Below are 23,256 nucleotides of genomic sequence, written 5' to 3' on the forward strand. Positions count from 1 at the left end.
ATGTACCACGCACGCTTATGTGTACGTTGAAACAATTCCCGGTGGTCAAAATTAAACCTGAGTCACCCACTACGGCGTGCCTCACAACCATATCATGGTTTAGGCACGTAAAACGTCCGAATTTGAACAAAAAGAAACACACAGCCTCAACAAAAAGAGCTTTTTTACGCATTCAGGCTGGAATGTTAACGCAGCCCCATCGCATGTTGTTGGAAACTTTCAAAAAGCGGATCCTAAACTGATCTCATACTGAGAATTCGTTCCCACTGAATACAGCCTTCCAATTCACCGGAACATGTGGTGCAAAGAAAGTAGTGTAAAAGCTAAATAACACAATAATTTAAGCTTTAATTATGCGTATAATTAGTTTCATAAAGGGAAAATCAGACATCCACCCGTTCGTAGCAATTGCTACAAAGGAAACCCAAACGGGTTTCTCGAAAGAAAATCCTCACAGTTGAAGAAAAATTCGTCCTGGTGCGGGACTCGAACTCGGCACCACGGCCTTTGCGGGGCAGCCATTCTACCAGCTGAGCGTTGCGGGTTTCCGCAGAACTACTAAATCAAATAATTAGTTTGATTTCTTATACAAATAATGTCTGCCTTTGAGACCAACTCAAAAAGTGGAATTGTGCAACGTGTCATAAGTGATTTGTAAAGATCATGTTACCAATACAATTAAACATCCCGTATGTGTTGCAAGCATTAAGCCTCTCCAGGGTCTATGTTTGCTGTGAGGCGTCTGCCGCTGCTTCAGAAGATAGGATATCAAAGTAGAAGATATGTAGAAGAACATAGAAGGGCATAGAACTATGTAGGAAACTCATCAACTACTGGAGCATTATCACGATGTCAACCCTTACTCCGCTCAAAGGTAAAACTTGAAGTGTACTACGCACTATTCGCGTCGTACATTAACTACTGTAGTCTAGTCTAGGCTACCACAAATAAACGGAACTAAAATAAAATCTTGCTCTTGCAAAAAAAGATTCTTCGCCATGTTGCAAACATTTCCTACCTGGCTTCAACTGAAACGGTTTTTCAGGAATGTGGTATCATGCGGGTACAGCACTTATACAAATTTCATATTTTGCGATCCTTGTTCTTTTCAAGTACTTGTAAAGAATTCCTTGTAACTATATCGAACTTAACACCTAATTACCCTAATAGACGTACGCGACATACCTTATCATGATCTGTTCCTCGCTACCTGACCGCCTACAACTAACAGGCACTCCACTTCAATTTACCATCCATTCTAAACGAATTTCCGGAACTAACTACTGCTAGACAACGGCAGCTATGACAGTTCTTCACATCAATGTTGTAAATAGAGGTCGCATAGTTATGAGAACAAGTTCCTCCCTTCAACAACGTCCTTAGGGTGGATGAGTCGGACGACGGCATGGGTCAGCTAACCCTTTTTACATGCCCGTCCCCAACTCTTAAAACATTGTCCATTTCATCAGCCGCTGAACCTCTGATTGGCTGGGCTCGCGTAGGCTTCTAAAGGAGACAGGCGCCCACAGCCAATCAGCAATTCAGCAGCAGACGAAACGGACATGTCCGCAAGGTGGACACTTGCAGAATAGCCCCCAGGTGCTGCCTTCTGGTGGGGACTGCGGTAGACGGGCGAACATGGCAGCACTTGCTGTTCGCGTTGGCATGTTGCTGTGTCTTAGAACGTATTCTTGCCGCATGTGTTGAGCTATTTGCGTTAAACGCGTTCTTGTGAAATCAGCTGAGCGGTATGTACAAGCTGCGGCAACAACCAGCGAACGACAAAACTGCTCATGCAAGGGCCCTGCGATCGATGTTCATGGAGACACAAGTTTATGGTGGCGTGGAGTACATCCGGCTGTAGAAATTTCCTGAGGCACTTGAGAAACGACGGTGTAATGTAGCGCGCTTAAACAGAGACGAACTCCTGCAGAGCACGCTCGATCGGGTGGGTATTCGTTTTGTTGCCGTAAGCCACGCGATAGTATGCTTCACGTCTGGCTCCACTGCGGACCTGCGATAACAGCATAACAATGCCGTTCACGACCTTTCGGTGTCTTTTATTGTTGTTCTGCTCGGTTCTATTTCTAGATGGGAAGTGCACGGAGGTCAACCCGTATTCACAAAACAGCGTTTCGATGTGGAAGAAAGGTAAGCAGAAAGCGTTCGGTTGCGCCTGTCCAGTTCGTAACTGGTGCAGTGATTGCCGTGTGACGGCAAGCAAACAAGACTGCACGGAACTTGACGGTTTTCGTGCCCTGCGTTATTGATGCGCATGAACGGGCCGCATTCGAGTAGTTGTGACCGCGAAAAGAGAGAGCACATTGTGAGTAGCGTGCACAGAAACAGGGCTGCTCACGCCTGAACGCCTCAGTTCATCTTTCGTTTTTCTTTCTCTTTCACACAAGGTGTGGGTGCTTGAACTGATATAATTTTTCCGATGCTGACTCAGCTTCACAATACGAATGTTCAGCCGTTCCAAAATGAGCTGGACATGTCTAACAAATGAGCTTCAGAGATGTCTAACATGAATACCCAAATAATTGCGGCTCCTATATTGACTTGCGAGAGAGAAAATTATGAAGTGCGTGCAACTGCTTGCACACTAGAAATAAAATGTAACGCTGCTATTTCGTGCACACGGTACGGGCCCGCCGTACTTGGTTACGTCGCTGAGTGTGTCTGCCGTACGTCAGTGCAGAACGCCGCTCGTCCTCGTTTCAAGCGTGCCGAAGTCTTACGTAAACAACCAAGAGTTAGAGCTTTTCCCACGACTGCATGCGAAACTTAGAAAAGTCAGTTTGTTGTAGTCATATCGATCGCGACGTGCTAAGACCAGTCGACGATCCAGACGACAACGTCGGGTAGAAGTGCAGCGTCAATGTATGACGCCAGCGCGAGGCACAAATATGCACAAACATGCACAAACATGCACAAACATGCATAAAAAAAGACGAACTATAGCGTACTAGATATACTCCAGTATCATTTCCATACAGTGGTTCAAACCACAAAAAAAAACGTGTAGATATACAGATATCGCAGAAAGAAAGCTAGGCTAACTGGACAGCTTCCCAACTCCCGTAAAGCAGACAACGCTACAGTTCCGTTGAATAAACACTGTGCCGCTGGACCTTCTCGCAAAGTTATCTCCTCAGTATATTTCGGCGAGCAGAAATGTGATAGCCTCAAAGAAGACACAGTTACCGACGTTCAGTGAAGACAACCCGGCTGAAGCGATTCCGGAACCGGCCATCACGGGCGATTGACAACCGCAAACGCGCTGTACCCGAATGTCGCCCGCGCTGCTGCCGCAGTCCTCTTCCCATTATCATCATCATCAAAAAAGAAACATGGCGGCCGCCTACAGGAGCTCGAAATTCTATCGTCGGATACAACTCAAGTCTGCAGTGAAGCCCCGCCCACACCCTCAGCCGCCAGCCATGGTTCCTCTGCGAGGCTGCAAATAGTTGGGACTTCAACTTTCCCCTTTACCTTAGTAAGGCGGTAAACCCCAAAAATAAAAGTGTAAGCACGTAATTTTGTACGTTTTCAGTCGTCTAATATAGTGGAACATTGAAAGCCTAATTCTTTATTGAACTGAAACAAAACGCATGCTTCGCCGCAAATATTTATTGCCGAGTTTCACTTCAGTTGGCAGTGAAGTTGCATGAGTAAAACGGGATGAGAAGTCAAATGAACTGTGCCGCCGACTTTTGAAGAGTGAAAAGCTCAGACGTCATACACTTTGTCCGTGTCTCTTGCACACGTCATCGCTTCCGCCGATGACGCTCCGGAGTTATCAAGGGCGATGCCATTTTGAAATGGACGCAAGGGCCGAATCGTATAACGGTTCGGTTTGGGGAACCGTTCGTTTGGCCTCACCTGATTGGACAAAATTTTGGTTACGTCACAGGTCGTCCGACGCAGCGGGGCGCTATCGCAATTTATGAATACGTCACGCATCCGTCAATCTTCTTCAAAGCCAACCGGTCGTAGGAACCGGCGAAGTAGTAGCCCACTTAGGGTATCCGTTGCTGTGGCTTGGCTGTTGGCTTGCGGCCCCGGCCGCGCGCGCGGAGACATGCGGGCGTCGCGCGCGCGTGCGTTGGTTGCTTCGGAGGCTACTGCTTGCCTTCCTCGACTGCTTGGCGTTGCTATTTCGGTGCAGACCACGGCTGGAAGTGCGATACGCGCTCGAAGAAGTGACAGATAATGAGTTGCTCTGCCCTTGCCGTCTTTCTAAGTAGACCTTTTGCAGGCTACGCTATCAAATAGAATGAACTCGGAAGCAAGCGTACCAGTGGGTATGGCTGTCAATCAAACAATGTTAGCATTTTATGCTATTTTTGGAGTATTTTGCGTGTCATTCTTTTTGCATTACCAGTGGATCTTCCCTTTCTATATTTGTCATGATATATCATACATGTCGTCCAGTTTTGTGCAATATCTTAGTGCATATATCAGAAGCTCGTCTACATATCGGTATTCAGACCGTAAAAAAAGTCTTGTTTTTTTTTTGTATATGTGTGTACACATGAAACGGCCTTCGCGTTTTCTAGCGCCTTTTTTTTATTTCACCGTCTGTGAACTTTTGTGTTTAGTACTCTTGTATATGTCATGCACCTTTAAATTTTGCTCATTTTTTGAGCGTGTATCATACCACGTTATCAGAAAAAACTGTTTTCGGAAACGAAGTCAATAAAGCGAGACCAACGATCTGTTGTGTTGGAAGTAGAATTTTTTTTTTTATGTCCCGGCAAATGCTGGTACAAATGTGGCAGACACTGCGCGCGTGGCAACGCATAGCCCACGGCGCACCACGCGCCAACCCGCAAGCGATGCCAATGCGATGCGTAGCGCGCGCATTGCTTGCAAGCTGGCGCGTGGACTCCGTAGCGCCCTCGCGCGTACGCGATAAGAAAATGAGCCACTTACAGGTAAAAAAAAAAGTAAGCATAGCGCGCAGCGTAGGGGCAACGGGAAAGGGAGCGGAGCGGGTCGGCATAATAAAAACAAAAAGAAAAGAAAAGCGTTTGGGAGAGGATGCGCCACGCGGCTGCTGTTCCTGTTGCCATGACAACACAAACACTCATGTGTGCCGCCATTTTGCTTCTGCGTCGCCCTGCGGCTAGGGCCGTAACTGAAGGGGACCTTGGCGCTAGCGTCGAAAGAGCGTCTGCTCGAAAACAGCCAGGGGCAGCCATGCGGAGATTCACCCCGCTGGCCCTGCCACGACAGGCGTGGTGGCGGCTTCGACAGGCACAGCTAAGCGACGCGTGAGCTGGCGCGCCGCGCTGCGGATGCTTTTAGCGCAATAGACAGCTTTAGTTACACGTACGTAGAGGCTTCACGTACGCAAACGTGAAAATCCTACGTACCTTACGTGCACGCCATCTGAAACACTTTTAGCTACACGTCCGCGACGCACGCCAAGACGGACCCCGTAGCTCCATCTGTCGGGAAATGTGAACACGGCTGTAGCCAATTCAATCCTGTCGCCGTGTTTCGATGCAAGCCCTCTGCGCGCGCGCGGCCCGCTATCGCTTGTTCGTGATCGGGCGGAACTCCCGTGCGAAGCTGTGCGCAAGAAACGCACGCAAAGAATTGAACCTCACGTACGTCCGTGAGACGCGCGCGCGCCCGCTACGTTCTACGCATGCGCACTGCTGATACGTAGAAGATCTACGTACGCAAAGCCTCTACGTACGTATAACTAAAACTGTTTATTAGCGCTCGGGAGCCCGCGTCGCAGGAACTCCGGCGTCCGGCATCGCATGGGCAAAAAGATTAGCCAGGCCTTCTATATGTTGCAAGACATTATCTGAACTAATTGAATTTATCAAGCTAAAGTACCTAGAGCAGTCGTAAACTACGACATGCATACAACCTACAGACATGATACCCTTCTGATTGTAATTTGTCTTTACGAGAAAACATAATTCTTCTACGCGAAAACTCAAACAAACCGCTTCACCCAAAGAAACCGGCCGCGGCGTTCCCAGGCCGACCGTGGCAGCGCTAATTCGCGATGGGCGTCTTGGGGCCCGCGGAGAGCCGCAAGAGGCCTCGCTTCAACCACAAAGCTCGCCGTTCGCGGCAAACTTTTCCAGGTATATAATACGATTACGTACGTTCCAGTTGCCGGGAAGCGTGAGGAGCAGTCAGGGATCTTTGAATCCTATCGCGTTCTGCTATTAAACCGAAGCTTAAGCGTCCTCAAATTTTTTGTCGAGTCACGGGCGCGGACGCATTGGGCCGGGTCGCGAACGCAACAAGTCATATGTTGTTATTTTTTTTTTACCTTTGCGCCTTCTCGTGACCAGCCTTCTTTCTTCTTATTCACGAAAGGGGCGTTCTCTACCAAAAGAAGCGTGGCAAAAAAGGCTCTCCGTAGAAGGAGACAGCAAAGACAAAAATGAACCCTTGATTTCCGGCACGTCAACAAAGTCGTGCCGTTCCAAGCCGCCACAGTGCCAATCGTAGGAGGCGCACCTCGCGGCTGCACTCGGTTATCGGCGGCGCGCAAGGAAGCGCGGAAACATCCGCGCTTGCAGACCCGGAGAAACGCGCATGCGCGCAGCAGCTGGTCTCGACTACAGGGTTGCGCTGCCGGAAGGCACGCAGAGTCGTACGTGACAACGGAACAAGCTCAGTGTATTGGCGGCGAGGAGTTACGGAGTCGCCATCTATCGGAAGCGCCTCGCTGGCGTAGCTGGGCGTAGTATGAGGGATCACGTGGCGCGCTCCTCATAGGTTTTGCTGTCAGCGCTTACTGAAAACACCACGCGCGAGCTCTCCCAGACATTTCTGTAAGTACTTTCGAAACGAGGGAAGTTTCTTACTGTCTAAATAATAATCTTGGGCAAACTGAAAGCACACAATCGTTTACAGACGCTATCTCTTTACCGAATACGTACAGTGAACGCCACTGCGCGCGGTCGCCGCGATGGAGTTTCCCCAACCCGCTTCTTGCGTGAAAGGTAGGTAAACGCTGGGAGCAATCTATGTGAAATATGTTCTGATAGTGTTTGTATAACTAAATAGAGTGTAATAGAACGAAGCCTCAATGCAACGATCGCGCAGATTCGCAGCGACCGACAGCGCGTCTGCATGCTTGTCCGTGCACTGTGTCGCTTTCTCCGCGCGCGCGTTTTCGCACCGTGCCATGAGCTTTAGCCGCAGAATATGAGCATTTGACAGTATACAAGCAATCATTGTTGCGTGGGCGCAATCAGAGCTGTTGAAAAATAATTTCATTGTAGAGACTTCGACGCCTACGGGGACTGTGATGTTGTGACGTCGCGACGATTCAATCTTTTTTTCTTCTAAATTATTTGACCTTCCAATACTATTTCTCGAGTTGCGTCGCACTGTTATTTTATCGGTGTTCTCAACGTGCCATTTCCCACTGCTCCTTTTTTGTAATCCAGTGCATTAATTCGCAACACAAACATGACCATATGCCATGCTTTTTTTTTTAATGTGCTTCTTACCGCTGCCTTTCCACTCCACTGAACTTGCCAGAATCTATAGCATCGACAAGTTCATAGACCAAACCATCATGACATTAGTCGGGCAGCGGACTCGGGCGAGCGTCTCAGTGCGCGTTTTCAGAACATCGCAGACCGGGCGCCGTAGCAGAAATCTTCCTCGCGTCTGTGCTTGCTGCATACCCGAGTTGTAGCCGATGACACATGACCATGACGATGTAGCTTTATGTTTCACCAGCCAAGCTTCACGCAGCTTCTTGTCCTGCGGCTGCTTGTGAATAAGACTGACACCGGCCTCCGTTACGTGCGTCCGGCCCTGCGGCACCGAGCAGCAGCCTACCATGTTGCGCGCCTTCAAAGGCAGCCACTACCTATTGTAGTGCTTTCAAGCGTTGTAAAGGAGACACTCGAAGCGGGAAAATTTCGCCACTAAATGAGGACCGCAGCGTACGGGGGAATTTATACCCCTGTTACACGGGCACTTGCAACGGCCGTTAACGCAAACGGCAGTTGAACGCCGTAACGGCAGTGGGAACGGAACGGTGGTGGCAGCGCTCACACGGCACTTTCCATGCTCAGTCGGTTCACTTCCGTTTCGACGATTGATCACGTGACTCTTGAACTTTTTACCTCGCCAACTCTGAAAAAATTTTGTTTCTCCAATTATTTTCTGCGCTACATGCTGTACAATGTGTTTGTTTAACTATTTGCAAAAGTTGTTTGCAATACTAGCGAAGAAGCTCAATTAGCCGATCCAATCCGATCCATAGCATTGCGAAATGGCTGCGTTTGTTGTGGTTTCAACGTGGTGAAGCGTTCCATTTCACGTTTCATCGCTTGTACTAACCGCACCTTCTCTGTGCATATCCTTTTTTCTTTCGTACCGCGAGTGACCGTCTGCGCGATTCAGCAGGTGCAGTGTTGAACGTGGTACGACTTTGCGACGCGCACCCCAGAACAGCCGCGGAATGGCCGTTAGCCGGCCACCTTATGATTGCGACCGTGATTGTCCACCCGATTTGCTTCTCCTGGTTGCGCACTACGAGCAAAGCGCTTTTGCGCCGGCGCGCTCACCTGCAGCGCGGACACGTTGCTGCTGGGGGCTGCCATCTTGTCTACTGCACGACGAAACGGACGGAAGCGGCGGCGCAACGGAGACCGGCGAGCTCCGTTGATTTCAATCGCCGTTGGATTTCCAACGGCGCTCGCGCTGCCGTGTAACTCCGCCTAACGGCCGTTAAGGCCAACTGCCGTTTTCCTTAACGGCCGTTAAAGTGCCCGTGTAACAGGGGTATTAAACTCGTTTTCAGCTTGCTTCTGCGCGCTCGAAGCAGCCGACGCGGCCGCTATGTCCACGTGATCCCTCCGAGCACGTCACGCCGATGGTGGCGCCAGCTTTTCCAGTGGTGGAGCTCGAGGCCACCAGCGGATGCGGAATCGGCGGTAGATGTATGGGACGGCTGTCGCCGAAGATAACGAAGCAATTGTTCCTCGCCGCGTTGCCAAGGCCATCAGTGCGATAAGTGTTCCCCATTGTGCGCGACAGTGAGTGCAGGGCTCATTTTATCTCTCGTTGAAACTTATCTGGGCAAAGTGTCTGACACCACCCAGCAGCGATAAGCTCGGTAAAGGAAGCCACCGCGCTCTCGTGTGGGCATAGGAGTCGTGCCCGAAGACGCCGCCATGCCGGATCGTGGACAGGGACGTGTTCACCGTTTTCGCGACCACGTCATCGCCGGCGTCAACTGGCGAGCGACGCGGTTCGTCGACGAGGTTGCCAGTTCACGTGTGTGCGGCCTCTGCCGCATGATCCCAAAACGGACGGTGCTGTTGCCGTGCGGTCACGCTCTGTGCCAATCTTGCCACGCAGGCAGTCTCGAAGGGAGCTTCCAGCAGTGTCCATTGGATCGAGAGGCATTCGAAGAATCGGAGTGCGGGGGTTATGAATTCCCGGCCAGGAAAGCGAACACCGTGAAGGTGAGGAGGACAGAAACAATTTCTATTACTTACACTCGGGGGGAAGGGGGGGGGGGGGCGGTGGCAAGTATGCATTAGTATTCGCATAATCCCACGGTGGCATATCTGCGCGCCTAACGATTGGTGTCCCTTTTACTATTCCCGAACAGTAATACACAAATTCACCGACTAAATTTTACTCTTTAGCGTCTATCACAACTAACACAATAGAACAACACAAACTCACTCTAGGCTCATTTGAAATATTCTGTTGGAACTCGGCATTTACTTATTTCTCAGTGTCATAGATAAGAGAGAAATACAAAAAAGCAATACTTTGAAATGTGCGACGTCACACTGATGTTTTAGGGTTGTCGTTTCCGCGCTAAATTCAAAGGGAAGCTGGTGATAATCACTTCAGTGATAATTAAGTGATGGCTAATCACCCTCTATTCAAACATTATTCTCCTTTCTCTTGAAATTCGCTCTGAAACATCAGAAAACGAAGTTGGGTTTAGCGCAAAATAAAATCACTAGTTATTCTTCTAAAAGATGGTATTGCCTCTGAAAGACTATCATTTCTGCAAAATTTTGACTTTAGGAAATTAGCCCTCAACAGCGACTCCCCCCCCCCCTCCCTGGCAACCGCCCTACACTGTAATATAATTTACACGCTTAAATGTGAAAAACGGTGTAAATATGTGTATAACTGACACCCGTCGAGTGTCCGTTATATAAATAACACCACTAGGGTGTAAGTTATAGACACACTTACACCCTTTTTGACTTTTAAGGGTGTAAATTTTACGATGTATAATAGCTGACTTGGCCCGTTGTGGGTGACCGCATTTCTTTGAGGAGCAAGTTGGCAAGCCAAAAGCACATGGCCGACTCCACTGCAAAAGAATGTTGCCGTCCCCCTATATGCGTTGGGAGCTGGAAGAATAGTTTAAGAGTGGGCGCATTTCTCCTTGATTCTCGCTTGCCAAAGCTGACTCTTGTGTAAGAGCAGCTGTCTTGCTATTTAGAAGCGTAATTAAGTGATTCACTTTGACCAAGTATTCGTATTTGATGCATCGTTAATGTTTAGACAGCGGCAGACAGTGCTGGTTGATTTTGAGCATAGCGTATACACTGGTTCACACCGAACTTCATGTAAAGGTACAGGGTCGTCCACTCTTAGGGTTATTATGATTGGGGGTTCAATCCCATCGCTCGTGATCCGTTGTCAAGATTGGAGTCGGGCATGAATTAGAAGGTATCTGTTAAGAATGGCGAGCTGCAATGCAGGATTGCCACCCAATTACGACTGGGGAACAAGACGCGTATCCCCCACTCTCCGTCGCTTCACCTAGGATGCGTTCGATGAAGCGGGCTTTGTGCTGAAAACCGCCGCCGTCCTCTAGCATCATCGCCGTTGTGACGGAATGAGTTCGGCGGACGAACTATAGTGCCCGAGCTCCCCAGCGCGGACCTGATCTACTACGCTTGCGCGAGCTGCCGCGGGAAAGCCGTTTTTTGTTGCTTCCCACGCGCCGACCGGGACGCAGGACAAGGAGCTACCCAGAGTGGCTCCGAGCTTCCCGGAACGGCTCCCCTCTGACGTAATAATAATATTTGGGGTTTTACGTGCCAAAACCACTTTCTGATTATGAGGCACGCCGTAGTGGAGGACTCCGGAAATTTTGACCACCTGGAGTTCTTTAACGTGCACCTAAATCTATGCACACGGGTGTTTTCGCATTTCGCCCCCATCGAAATGCGGCCGCCGTGGCCGGGATACGATCCCGCGACCTCGTGCTCAGCAGCCCGACACCATAGCCACTGAGCAACCACGGCGGGTCCCCTCTGACGTCGGCTCCGGTCATCGGAATGTGTGTGCCTTTGTGTGCGTAAACTGTTCTGTGGGGCGGCGGCGAATTTGCGATGAAACACGAACGTTCGCCGCCTTGTATCGCCGGCGGACCGAGTGTTTAAAAACTGCTATGGTGCGAATGCTCGACTCTTCTCTTGAGCAGTCATGTTGGACTGACACTCTCTTTGAAGCAGTCATGTTAGACTGATATAAATATTGTAAATAAACCCATATTCCTCGTTCTCGATGAGAAGCAGTTCTTCCCTTCATCAACGTCCTCAGCGTGGATAAGTTGGACGACGGCATGGGCCAGCTACTTTCGAATTCATGCCGGACTTCAATGTTGACAACGGATCACGAGCGATGGGATTGAGCCCCCAATCCTGAAACTGGCTGACAGCGGTGTGATGGACTTTGCGACATGGTGCTGTATCTGCGGTGTATGCGTGGTTCTTGCTTTGACTCTCTAGGCTTCATTTTGTGGTTGTTCTGTTTAGAAAAGTAGGGAAGCTAGATTGTTGTGTGTTAGCTAGGTTGTGTTTTCCTAGCTGGATTTAGAGATCAGAATCAAGGCAGTAAAGCAGCAATCATGGATTTACGGACACTGCTGAGAGACCAATTGTTTATTGTTGTTGAGGAACTTGGCCTAGATGTGCGCAATGAAATGCTAAAATCGGAATTCTTGGAGATAATTTCCGATAAGGCCAGTGAGGAAGAAATTGAAATAGGGTTTGAACTTCTGCAAAAAAGAGAGAAACGGGACAGAGAAAGAGCAGAACGGGAAAGAGAAGAACGGGACAGAGAGAGAGAGGAACGCGATAAAGATCGCGAGTTAAGAAAAATGCAACTTGAACTTGAAAGCAAACGTTTGGAGTTGTCTCAAGGAAGTGAAGGCGCTCTGGGACGATGAAGTGAGGCAGAATCGTACCGCCTGGACAGGCTATTAAAGCCATTTGAGGTCGCGACCGACATAGGCTTGTTCCTAAGCAATTTGGAAAGGACTTGCGAAAAGATGAACTTCGACCCGAGTACATGGCCACAGCGGTTGTTGTCTATGTTGCCGTGTGAGGCGGCGGAAGTAATCGCCAGATTGAGTGTGCAGGATGCATATGATTGTGCAAAAGTTAAGGCTAGTCTCCTGAAGAAATACCGCCTTTCAGCCGAAGCTTTTCGGCAAAGGTTTAGGAGCACAGGCAAGAAAGATAGCGAGGGCTATCCGGAGTTTGCATATAGCTTAAAGGCCAACCTAGTCGAGTGGCTTAAAAGCGCGGAAGCGTACGATAGCAGAGACATGATCATTGAATGCATGTGTCTAGAGCAGTTTTACAAAACCATCCCCCAAGCTGTGAAACTGTGGGTGCAAGACAGAGGTAATGTAAACACCGTGGAAAGCGCGGCTGAATTAGTCGATGAGTACGCAACCCGTAGAAAGTTGAACGCCGAGGAAGGAAACTGGGACTGTCGAAATGGACCGCGGAAACCATTTCCGTTCAAAAGGGGTGCGCGGAGTAGACGATCGGAGCCTGTAGACATGGCGGAAAAGCCCGCAGAAAAGAGCGAGGAGAAACTTAACGGAGAAACCGCATAAAAAGAACAGAAAAGAAAATTCGAATCTTTTAGACCAATTTGCTGTTACAAATGCCACGAACTGGGACATATAGCTGTAAACTGCGGGAAGTCTAGCGTAGTTTTCTCCTACGTGGAGGAAGAAGATGAGAATATGGAACTTTTAAGTCCATATCTCCACGACCTGCAAGTTAATGGAAAACCATGCCGAGTGCTAAGAGACAGTGCCGCCACGATGCACATTGTCCATCCATCTTACGTGACGGTAGATGACCTCACCGGAGAAGAAGCATGGATAAAACAGGTTGTAGAAGAACACAGCGTGTGTCTGCCCATGGCCAAAGTCAAAATCAATGGACCGTTCGGGGAGCTACAGACTGAGGCTGTAGTTTCCAAAATTTTGTCGCTGCTGTATCCATACATTTTATCGAATCGTTCGAATCAGTTACTGCGTGACAAATGGCTCAAACTGGGAGAGGGCATAACAGTGTACAAGCATTGACCCGAGGCCAAGCTCGTAAGATCGCGGCACGTTCGGCTGAAAATGCACAAGCTCCTCCAGCGGAAGCAGAAAAGGGGATAACTTCAATACCCGAATCCGAGCTAGGCCCGAGGGACAAAAGAACAGTTGAGGAGAGCCTACCAGCTGACCAGCTCAATGAGAGCGTAGCACTAGAGTGTCAGAGTTCTAGCGTGCAGGAAGAGCAAGCTGACGCACTCACAAGCGAGACAGGGTCGTTATTATCACCGGCCACAAAGAAATTTGATCAGCTCCTACGTGTGGATAGAGAGTGACTGGCAGCTGAGCAAAAGAATGATGAGAGCTTAGCTAAATTACATGGCACAGCTAAACAAGGCATTGCTAGGCGCAACGTGACGATACATGAGAGAGGAGGATTGTTGTATCGGCACTACATAGATCGAAAGGGTAGGATTTTAGATCAGTTAGTCGTACCTACTAAGAGATAGGGAGGACCTTTTGAGTCTCTGTCATGGAAATGGGAGGTCCGGCCACCTAGGCATAAACAAATCAAATGAAAGATTGCTTATGGGATACTACTGGCCTGGCTGTTTCAAAGACGTAGCAAACTTTGTAAGATCATGCGACGCCTGCCAGCATTCTGGTAAACCAGGAGAGACATGGAAAGCTCCACTAAAGGTAGTGCCCTTATTAACAGAGCCTTTCAGACGACTTGTAATAGACACGGTAGGGCCTCTTCCAAAAACAAAATCCGGCTACAGGTACTTGTTTACCATGCTGTGTCCGGCTACCAAGTTTCCAGAAGCAATCCCTTTCAAAGAGCTCAGTTCCACCGAAGTAGTAGGCGCGCTTTTGACAGTGTTTGCACGAGTTGGGTTTCCAGCCGAAATTCAGGCAGATCAAGGGTCAGTATTCACGAGCGCACTGACTTCCACCTTCTTGCAGAAGTGCGGGGTAAAGTTAATACACAGTTCTGTCTATCACCCTCAGTCAAACAGTGTAGAGGGGTGGCATTCGGTGCTTAAGCGAGTTTTGCGTGCGCTCTGTTACGAGCACAAGGAGGACTGGGAGAACTGTCTGCCGGCAACTTTGTTCGCTTTGCCAATGGTTCCACATGAAGCCATCAGAACTAGTGTATGGGAGGACACTCCGTTCTCCACTAAGAATGGTAAGAGAGATGTGGGAGGAAAGAGGGGAGAGTCCAACAGTGGACATGTTAAAATTGCTGGAACGGCTAAGTGCAACCCAAGAACTAGTCGGAAAGAACATGGGAGTAGCTCAAAAGAACGCCAAATTCTATTACGACAAGAATGCGAGGCTTCGTACGTTTAACGCCGGAGACCAGGTAATGATCCTCAAACCTTCAAGAAAGAACAAGCTTGAAGTTCACTGGGACGGGCCCGTTAAGGTATTGCACAAACTTTCAGATACTAACTATGCTCTGAAAATGCCCGGTCGCTGGAAGGAGGTGAGGATATATCACTGCAATTTGATGAAGCCGTATATAGAGCGGAGCGGAATCGTTAACTATACCATCAAAAAGCAGGATGGCACTAGTACCAAGTTTGAGTATAGGGCGACCTCGAACTCTGAAATCGTGCTAGAAGAAGTAGTAGCACACTCGGTAAGCTCGCATGCTTTAAGACCCGAGCAGCTAGATGACCTAAAAGAAGTGTTAGGGGAATATCTCGACAGATTCAGCGATCGGCCGGGTAGAACCGAACTAATAACGCATGAAATAGAGCTGACATCAACAGAACCAGTAAGATCAAAGCCTTACAAAGTGTCTCCAAGATAGGGAGAGATTATGGAGGCAGAGATACAGCGCATGCTAGAGTTGGGAGTTATTGAACCCGCTGAGAGTGACTACACATCACCGCTAATACTGGTAGAAACCCCTAACAAGGACCCTCGTCCGTGTGTTGACTACAGGAAGTTAAATGCCATCACTACGGATCAGCTGTACCCGATACCCAACATTGAGGATCGAATTGAAAGAGTTAGCGCTGCTAAATACATTTCAACTATAGATCTCGTGCGGGGGTACTGGCAAGTTCCCCTTTCAGAAAGTGCCAGCCGCTATGCCGCATACATCTCTCCTGTAGGCACTTTTCGCCCTCTCGCACTCAGCTTCGGGCTGAAGAACGCGCCGTTTAGCTTCTTTAAGTTAATGGATATTTTCCTAAAAGACTTGCAGGAGTTCGCCTTGCCCTATCTTGATGATGTAGAAATTTTTTCGGACAGCTGGGAACAACACGTATCGCACCTCAAACAAGTGTTCTCACGATTGAGGGAAGCCGGCTTAACGATGAAAGCGGAAAAGTGTAGGTTTGGTTGTTCGCAGGTTATTTATCTGGGCCATGTTGTCGGTCAGGGCATGAGAGGGCCGGCCGAGCTGAATATAGCTACGATTGGAGAATTTTCTCAGCTGCGCACGGAAACAGACCTTCGTTCATTTTTGGGACTTGTGGGGTACTATCAACAGTACATTCCGAATTACTCGCAAATGACAAGTCCATTAATGGACGCCCTCCGAAAGGGAGCACCGAGTAACGTACACTGGGATAAGGACAAAGAGAACGCTTTCCAAAGTTTGAAAACGCTATTGGTTTCTCGCCCTGTGCTTCGCGCGCCAGACTACACAAATTAATTCATAGTTCAATGCGACGCAAGCGACAGAGGTATGGGCGTGGTACTTAGTCAGGTCGGCGACGATAACGAAGAGCATCCTATCCTCTATGCCAGCGGTAACCTAAATGTAAGAGAGGAAGCTTACAGCGCTTCAGAGAAAGATTGCGCTTGTTTGGTTTGGGCCGCCCAGAAGTTGTCGTGTTACTTGTACGGAGCGAAGTTCATCTTCGAGACCGACCACTGTCCTCTGACGTGGCTCAATCAAATGTCACACAAAAATGGTCGCTTGCTCCGATGGAGCCTCATTCTCCAAGAGTACAACTTCTCCGTTAGATATAAGAAGGGAAAGTTGCATAGCAGTGAGGATGGATTGAGCAGGCTAATTTGAATTCTGCGTTTGAGGGTCCCGCCTAAATTTTAGGGTTACTAGTGTTAATTTTATTAGCGAAGAAGACCCCTCTCATTTAGCAGGATTCCCTCCATGATTGCTGAATTTGTCAGCAGCAATTTCCTGCAGAAATTGGCATAGCGAAATGCAGCATTTTTTTTTCTGCACTTATGTTGTTGTTTTTTTGAAGCCTAGCAGGTCTAAAGTGAGAGCCAATGCACGTCATCTCGGCGCAGAGCCGTGTTGTGGGGTTCATTTTGCAGTTGCCTGTCCTTATTGTATGTTTTGGGGCGGTGACATCAATACACAAGTGGTCGCTGCGAGCCAAGGCCAAACTAAGTGTTGTTGCCTATAGCTTCAAGTTTAGCATCCCGGATGTATTCTAAAGCTCCGTATGAAACGTTTATGCCTGTTGGTTGCAATGTCTTGAACTTATGGATAAAGTATCATCCTCTATGTTATTTCTCGTTCCCACCAATAACATTGGCTTCTGCTTTCACCTTGTTCTCGTTGCGCTCATCATCACAATCTCACTGTAGGCTAATGTGAAATATTCTGTTGGAACTCGGTATTTACTTATTTCATGGCGTACAGCTAAGAGAGAAATAACATAAAGGCAATACATTGAAAAGTGCGACGTCACACTGACGTTTTGGGCTTGTCGTTTCTGCGTTAAATTCAAGGGGAAACTGGTAATGATTAATCACTTCAAGCGAGTGCAACCGAATGATAATGGAAGCGAAAAGCACATGGCAGTCTCCAATGCACAAGAATGTTGCTGTCTTTCGTAGATGGGTTTGCAGCTGGAAGAATGGTTGAACAATGGGCGTATTTTTCCTCGATTCTCGCTTAGCAAGGTTGCTTCTAGTGCGAGAGTAGCTGTCTTGCTATTTAGAAGCATAAGTAAGTGATTCACTTTCACCTAGTAATTGTGTTTGATAGATCTGTAATGTTGAGACAGCGACAGGCACTGCTTGTTGAGTTTGAGCATATTTGCTTCCCAAAAGACTCAGGCGATAACGCTGGCTCGAACCGTAATTCATGTAAAGATGTGTTCTAAAAGTTAGGGACAGGTATAGAAGGCGTCTTTAGTAAAAATAGTTTGTCGGCCAAAAATTTTAATGTGGGCTATTTATGTATTTTAATTTCCATCAAGGTGTACTGCTGGAACGAAGCGCACGGCTGCGAGTACACGGGCACCATGGACCGCATGCTGGAACACTACGAGAACGTGTGCACATTTCACACCGTGGAATGTTTGCGATGCGGCGATGGAGTCCAGCACAGAGACCTGCCAACGCACTACGCGGCTGGATGCAGTGCCGGTGTTTCTACTGCGATCACGGAGTCCTCGCAACCTACAGCAGTGACACTCGAAGACTTGAACGCTGCCCTTGACGACGTGAAGGCGATGTTGGGATGCCTCAACCACGACCAGCTGCTGCCAGTGATTGAGAGTAAGTTGAATGAGCTTAAAGAAGAAGTCAGAAACCAGGAAGCCAGGTTCGCCGAGATCACTCGCGAGTTCGGAGCATGCGAGCAGAATTTAAAGGCCGAGATTGATCAAATCAGCGTCACGATTTCCTCGACCGTGTCGCAGCAGCGGACGTCTCAGCAAAGTCCATTGGAAGAAGCCAGCACGTCGAGGTCGCTGTCGTTGCGCTCGGAACAAGAAGATGAGATACGTCGAAAGCGTGAACACTTAGCCCACCTGGAACACTCGCGGCAAACTTCATCGAAGCCTGATTGCAGCCGTGTCATTGCTCATTGTGAGCGTTATGACGGTGACGTTCGGGATTTGACCAGTGCGCAGTCGATACCCAAGCGCATTAAAAAAGAAAATGGGTGGGTGAGATATCTGCTGATCCTAGAAAACTTTGAGGAAATCATTCAGTGGCAGGGAGACAGAAAAAAGTTTGCCGAGATTACGGTGCGGCACATGGAGGACACGTATTTCACGATTGCCGTTTGGAAGCGCGGCGGTTCTGCAGCTGAGCTCGTTCTGAAGATCCAGTTTAACGGGACGCGGGTGGACTCCAAGTGTTGGCCGCCTTTCTGGAACGTGTACGCGGTGCGTTCAGTAACATCCAATCCACGTTCGTTGACTCCCGCTGCCGAGCGTTGTTTCTGCAACCGCGATGACCCCTCATTGCCACACTTCCACCTCCAATTTCATATAGACATTGCCTCGCTGAAGGATAACGGCTTCCTCCGAGGCGGAAAGATGAAGTTCGAAATCTTGCTCGACGTTACAGATGTGGACGATGGGATCAAAGGAGCACCGTAACGTTCCTCATCGCAGAATGTGTACTGCACCGGAGAATCCTGCGCGCCACTTCACAATATGTGTCACAGGAGCGTAACCAATTCTTTATCTCCTTTCTAGAAAATAAAGTGATCACTGCGACATCTGGTTTTTGAAAATTTGCTATCCCTATTAACCGTCAACCTATTCTGTTCTGACTTTACTGGCCGTTCATTTTGTTTATTTCTTGTGCTAATACAATTTTGGTTGCGAAACGTTGTGTTCCTCGAGCGGTTTCTGACCTTATGGCATTCACGTAGATACTTTTCTATTATTGCCGTGCGGCTGTTAAAGCGATTGATTTCCATGCGACGTTCGTGTTTGATACTACGCTGGGGTACCGCGTTGTCCCGTGTCCCAAATAGACGACCAATGCTTATGCGTCGCATCGCAATTATTTATTTATTTATTTATTTATTTATTTATTTATTTATTTATTTATTTATTTATTTATTTAACCTTAATTCAATGTCCGAAGGCGTTAAAGAAGGGAATGGATCAAAATACATAGCATGTGCAGATAACAGGGTATAATAATATTTAAAAAAAATTGAAAGTGTGGATTACCAAATGCATCCTTCAATAGTAGTTCTAAAAACAGACGTATCGGTTATGTTACCAATGGAGGCCGGCAGATGATTCCATTCGATGGTAGTATTAGGAATAAATGAATAAGAAAATTCGACAGTGTGGAACGCTCAATTTATGGCGCTCGTCAGTACGCATTTATGCGTATGCAGGTTCGGACAAAACTTCCCTTTTTAATTCCGGATTGTAATAATAAATCTTATGAAGCAGTGATAAGTGTGCTAACTTCCTACAGGATGAGAGGAGAGTGAAGTGTAAAGTAGCCTTCGTAGATGTAACGCTTGATGTCCGACAATTTAGTAAGAATGAAACGTGCGCTACGATGTTGTATAGAGTCTATTGCATTTGCTAAGTAATCCAAGCCAGGGTCCGTGCGAGAGTGTGGATCGCCCAATTTATGGTGATGGTCAGTGCGAGATTATATGTATGCAGGTCCGGACAAAATTTCACTTTTTAATTCTGGATTCTAATAATAAATTTTCTGCAGCAGTGATAAGCGTGCTAACTTCCCTAACTTCCTACGGCATGAGAGGAGAGGGAGGTTTAACGTAGCCTTCATAGATGTTACGCTTGATGTCTGAGAATAGTTAGTAACAATCAAACGTCCGCTACGGTGTTGTATTGACTCTATTGCATTTGTTAAGTAATCCAAGCCAGGGTGTCACACAGAACAGGCATATTCAAGCTTAGGACGTATTAGTGTTTTGTATAGAAGTGGCTTGAAGTTAGCGGGTGCCGTAGAGAATTTGCGTCGGAGGTAACCATGCATACGGTTAGCATTATTAGTGATGAGGTTTGTGTGTGTTTGCCAGGAAAAATTAGATGCTATGTGGACGCCTAACTATTTATAGGAACTGAAGAACTCTGTCCTCGAAATAGTCAAGTGGTAGTTGGATTGCTTAGACGAAGCAGTACTGCGGGAAACCCTCACAAGTTCGCACTTCTGGCTGTTAAGTCGCATTTTCGAAGTGTCGCACCAGTTAGTTACTGTGTCTAGATCAGATTGTAGCTTTAGTGTCAGAATTTGATGATATTACTCTGCAAATGACACAATTCGTCTCCAAATAACCTTATGGAGGACGCTGCACACTTAGGCAAATCATTAATATAAATAATAATAAGCAAGGAACCAAGAACAGAACCTTGTGGCATCCCGGAAGTGACAGGACAAAGCGAAGAGTCAGAATTGTTACCTGAGACAAATTGTGTTCTATTAAATAAAAAGTGTTCAATCCATGAGACAATATTACGCTCAATGTTGAGTGTATTTAATTTTAGACAAAGTAATTCGTGAGAGACGAGATCAAATGCTTTAGAAAAGTCTATGAAGATGGCGTCAATGTGAAATACGTTATCCAACGCGGCACCGATTTCATGTTTAAATGAAATAGGTTGAGTATCACAGGAAAACAATTTGCGGAACCCATGCTGACGAGATGGACGAAATGAATTTGTTTCTAGGAAGTTGACGAGATTAGAGTATATTATATGCTCTAGAATTTTGCGTGGCACACTTCTTAGAGAAACCGGCCTGTAATTTAAAGGTGAATTCACGTGGCCATACTTAAATAATGGAACCACCTTACCGACTTTAATATCCTTGGGTAATCAGCACGACAGAATAGATTGCGAAAAGATGTTGCACAAAATTACGGATGAGTACACTTCCGTATTTTTCAAAAAGTTAGAACTAATATCGTCTATTCCTGACGATGACGAGATCTGTAACTTACGCATCTAGTTCAGGACCCTATCGTAATCAATAACCAAGGGCTCTATCTGAGGAAAATTGATCTTAACAACTTCAGGTAAGGAAGCACAGGGCAACACGTTATGCAAAAATGATTTCGAAAACACGTCATTGAGTGCAGAAGAACATTCTTCTTGCGGAACAACACCACCATCTAACTCAGTTAACGATATTGTGTTACATTGGGAACCCTTGACAATTTTCCAAAATTCGTTAGTATTTTCAGTGAGCAGAGATGGAAGTCTATTGTAAGAGAAAACGCGTTTAGCTTCTTTGACTGCGTTTTTAAACAGTGAAGTAACCTGCTGATACGCACGCCAGCTATCAGCTGTGTTCCGTTTTTTTTAGTTTGGCGAAACAGCCCCTTCTTCCTGTTCAAGATACGTTTTAGGGATGCATTAAACCACGCTGCTCCATGGTTACACCGGACAACTCGCAAGGGTATGTATTTTTGTACTAAACTATTAAGTTTATTTTTAAAAAGGGACCAGTTCTGTTCAACGCTCCGAGTGTAAAAGTCCATTTGTCCAAAGTCCATATGGACCATTTATCGTCGTTAAGGTTCGCCGCAATCGCTTGAATCTCGGTTTGCTGTGCATCGCCTTTCCATTCCGCCGTCTTCGAATGGTTGCGTCCTTGTGATCAGCTTCTGATGCGTCACACAGGCTAGGAAGAGCCAATCGCGCCCACCGGTGACCCCCTGGAATCGAACCCCCGACCCTTTAGAAATGATAAGTGAGGAGCAGGACAAAGGAATGATTGCGCAATCGCGCTGCTTCAGTGCTTGGAAATTTGGGTGGCGTGTTCCACGTAATCCAGACAGCGCCTGTCGCATCCACTACTTCGTCTGGCGTCCAGTCTGAAGCCGCGGTTCGTGTTCTCTTTGTATTAAAAGGAGATTAGAGGCCGGTGTGCTCGTATTTTGAATACCCACAGAAGACAATGCCGTAGAGGAAAAACACGGCATTATACTACTGGATGTTTTATTTTAATGTTGACGGATATACATATTTTTTAATCTCCTGTGGAGGTCGGCAGAAATCTACTTATTGCGCTGAAGTACTCGGAGATGTATGTATTCAACGGAAAACCAATTCGCGTATACTTCACTATTAACATAATTGAATTGAATCAGTCTTCAACTAATTACTTGAGCACACATACTGCAACACACGCTCCAAATCCAGCGATTTCACATGGCTCGTCCGCTTCTGATGAAATTTCGAGTGTGGCACCAGGATTGACACAAGCGCAGTCAAAGTTGCGGTGAAAATGCGCTGTTGTTCCACTGCCCCCCCCCCCCCCCCTTTTTTTTAACGAAACACCAATCAGGGTCGCAGCGGCCGCATTTCGATGGGGGAGAAATGCGAGGACACCCGTGTACCGTACACGCTTATGTGCACGTTCAAAAAACCCCCGGTGGTAAAAGTTAATCTGCAGTCCCCCACTAAGGCGTGCCTCACAGTCATATCATGGTTTCGGCACGTAAAGCGTCAGAATTTGAACAAAAATCACACACACACACAACAAAAAACGCCTTATACGCATTGAGGCTAGAATATTGCAGCAGCACTGTTGCATGTCGTCGGAAACTTTCGGAACGCCAATCTCAAAACTGATGTCATACTTACAATTCGTTCCTAGCGAATATAGCCGTACAATTCACCGGCTGCACTTCGTAAATAGCAATTGCGGCGTAAAGGAAGTAGTTGAAAAGCTAAAGAAATCAAAATTGCTAATTATGCGCATAATTAGTTTGAACTTTTGTTCAATTAATGTTTGCCTCTGGGACTATAGCGCTAAAAGTAGAATTCTGCAACGTGTCATAAGTGATTTGTAAAGATTATGTTAACGATACAATTAATCATCCCGTATGTATATCGCAAGCATTAGGCCTCTCCCAGGTCGATGTTTGCTGTGAGGCGCCTGCCGCTGCTTCTGCAGACACGATATCAAAGTAGGAGATACTTCAGATAGCTTACCTGCCCTTCCCTCTTATGGAACGCTTTTTCTTATCCTCGGTATGATTTGTGTCACGTACTTCCAAAGACTGTAATGATCATACCAACAAAACTCTATCCCTACGCAATAAATTTATTCCTTGCGAAACTGCTGGAAATATAGTTTGACGAGGAGCGAAAGTTTTCCTTTGCAAAAATATTGCCTTTTTTCGACCAGATTCCTCAAATAACGCAGCAAAACAACCGCAACACTAATGTTATCGGAGGAAACGTAAATGGTGT

At 47.2% G+C, this 23,256-nt stretch overlaps 1 protein-coding gene and 1 pseudogene across 3 annotated transcripts in view; both read left to right on the plus strand.

The window, feature by feature from the left end:
- LOC139060958 (uncharacterized) overlaps positions 1-18,777 on the plus strand; it is a 28,037-nt gene extending 9,260 nt beyond the window's left edge. The window contains exons 2-4 of one of the 3 annotated variants that reach the window (XM_070540314.1): positions 2,092-2,151; positions 9,364-9,470; positions 17,527-18,777. In XM_070540314.1, the coding sequence (XP_070396415.1) occupies positions 2,139-2,151; positions 9,364-9,470; positions 17,527-18,657 (1,251 nt within the window). In that variant the 5' untranslated portion in view covers positions 2,092-2,138 and the 3' untranslated portion in view covers positions 18,658-18,777. Of the gene's footprint in view, positions 1-2,091; positions 2,152-8,999; positions 9,471-17,526 lie in introns of those variants that run through there. The other 2 variants (XM_070540315.1, XM_070540313.1) reach the window with 2 other exon arrangements.
- LOC139061411 (uncharacterized) lies at positions 11,969-13,392 on the plus strand (annotated as a pseudogene).
- Positions 18,778-23,256: the final 4,479 nt, after the last annotated feature.

This window comes from Dermacentor albipictus, chromosome 6, assembly GCF_038994185.2.
Source record: "Dermacentor albipictus isolate Rhodes 1998 colony chromosome 6, USDA_Dalb.pri_finalv2, whole genome shotgun sequence".
Taxonomy (NCBI): Eukaryota; Metazoa; Arthropoda; class Arachnida; order Ixodida; family Ixodidae; genus Dermacentor; species Dermacentor albipictus.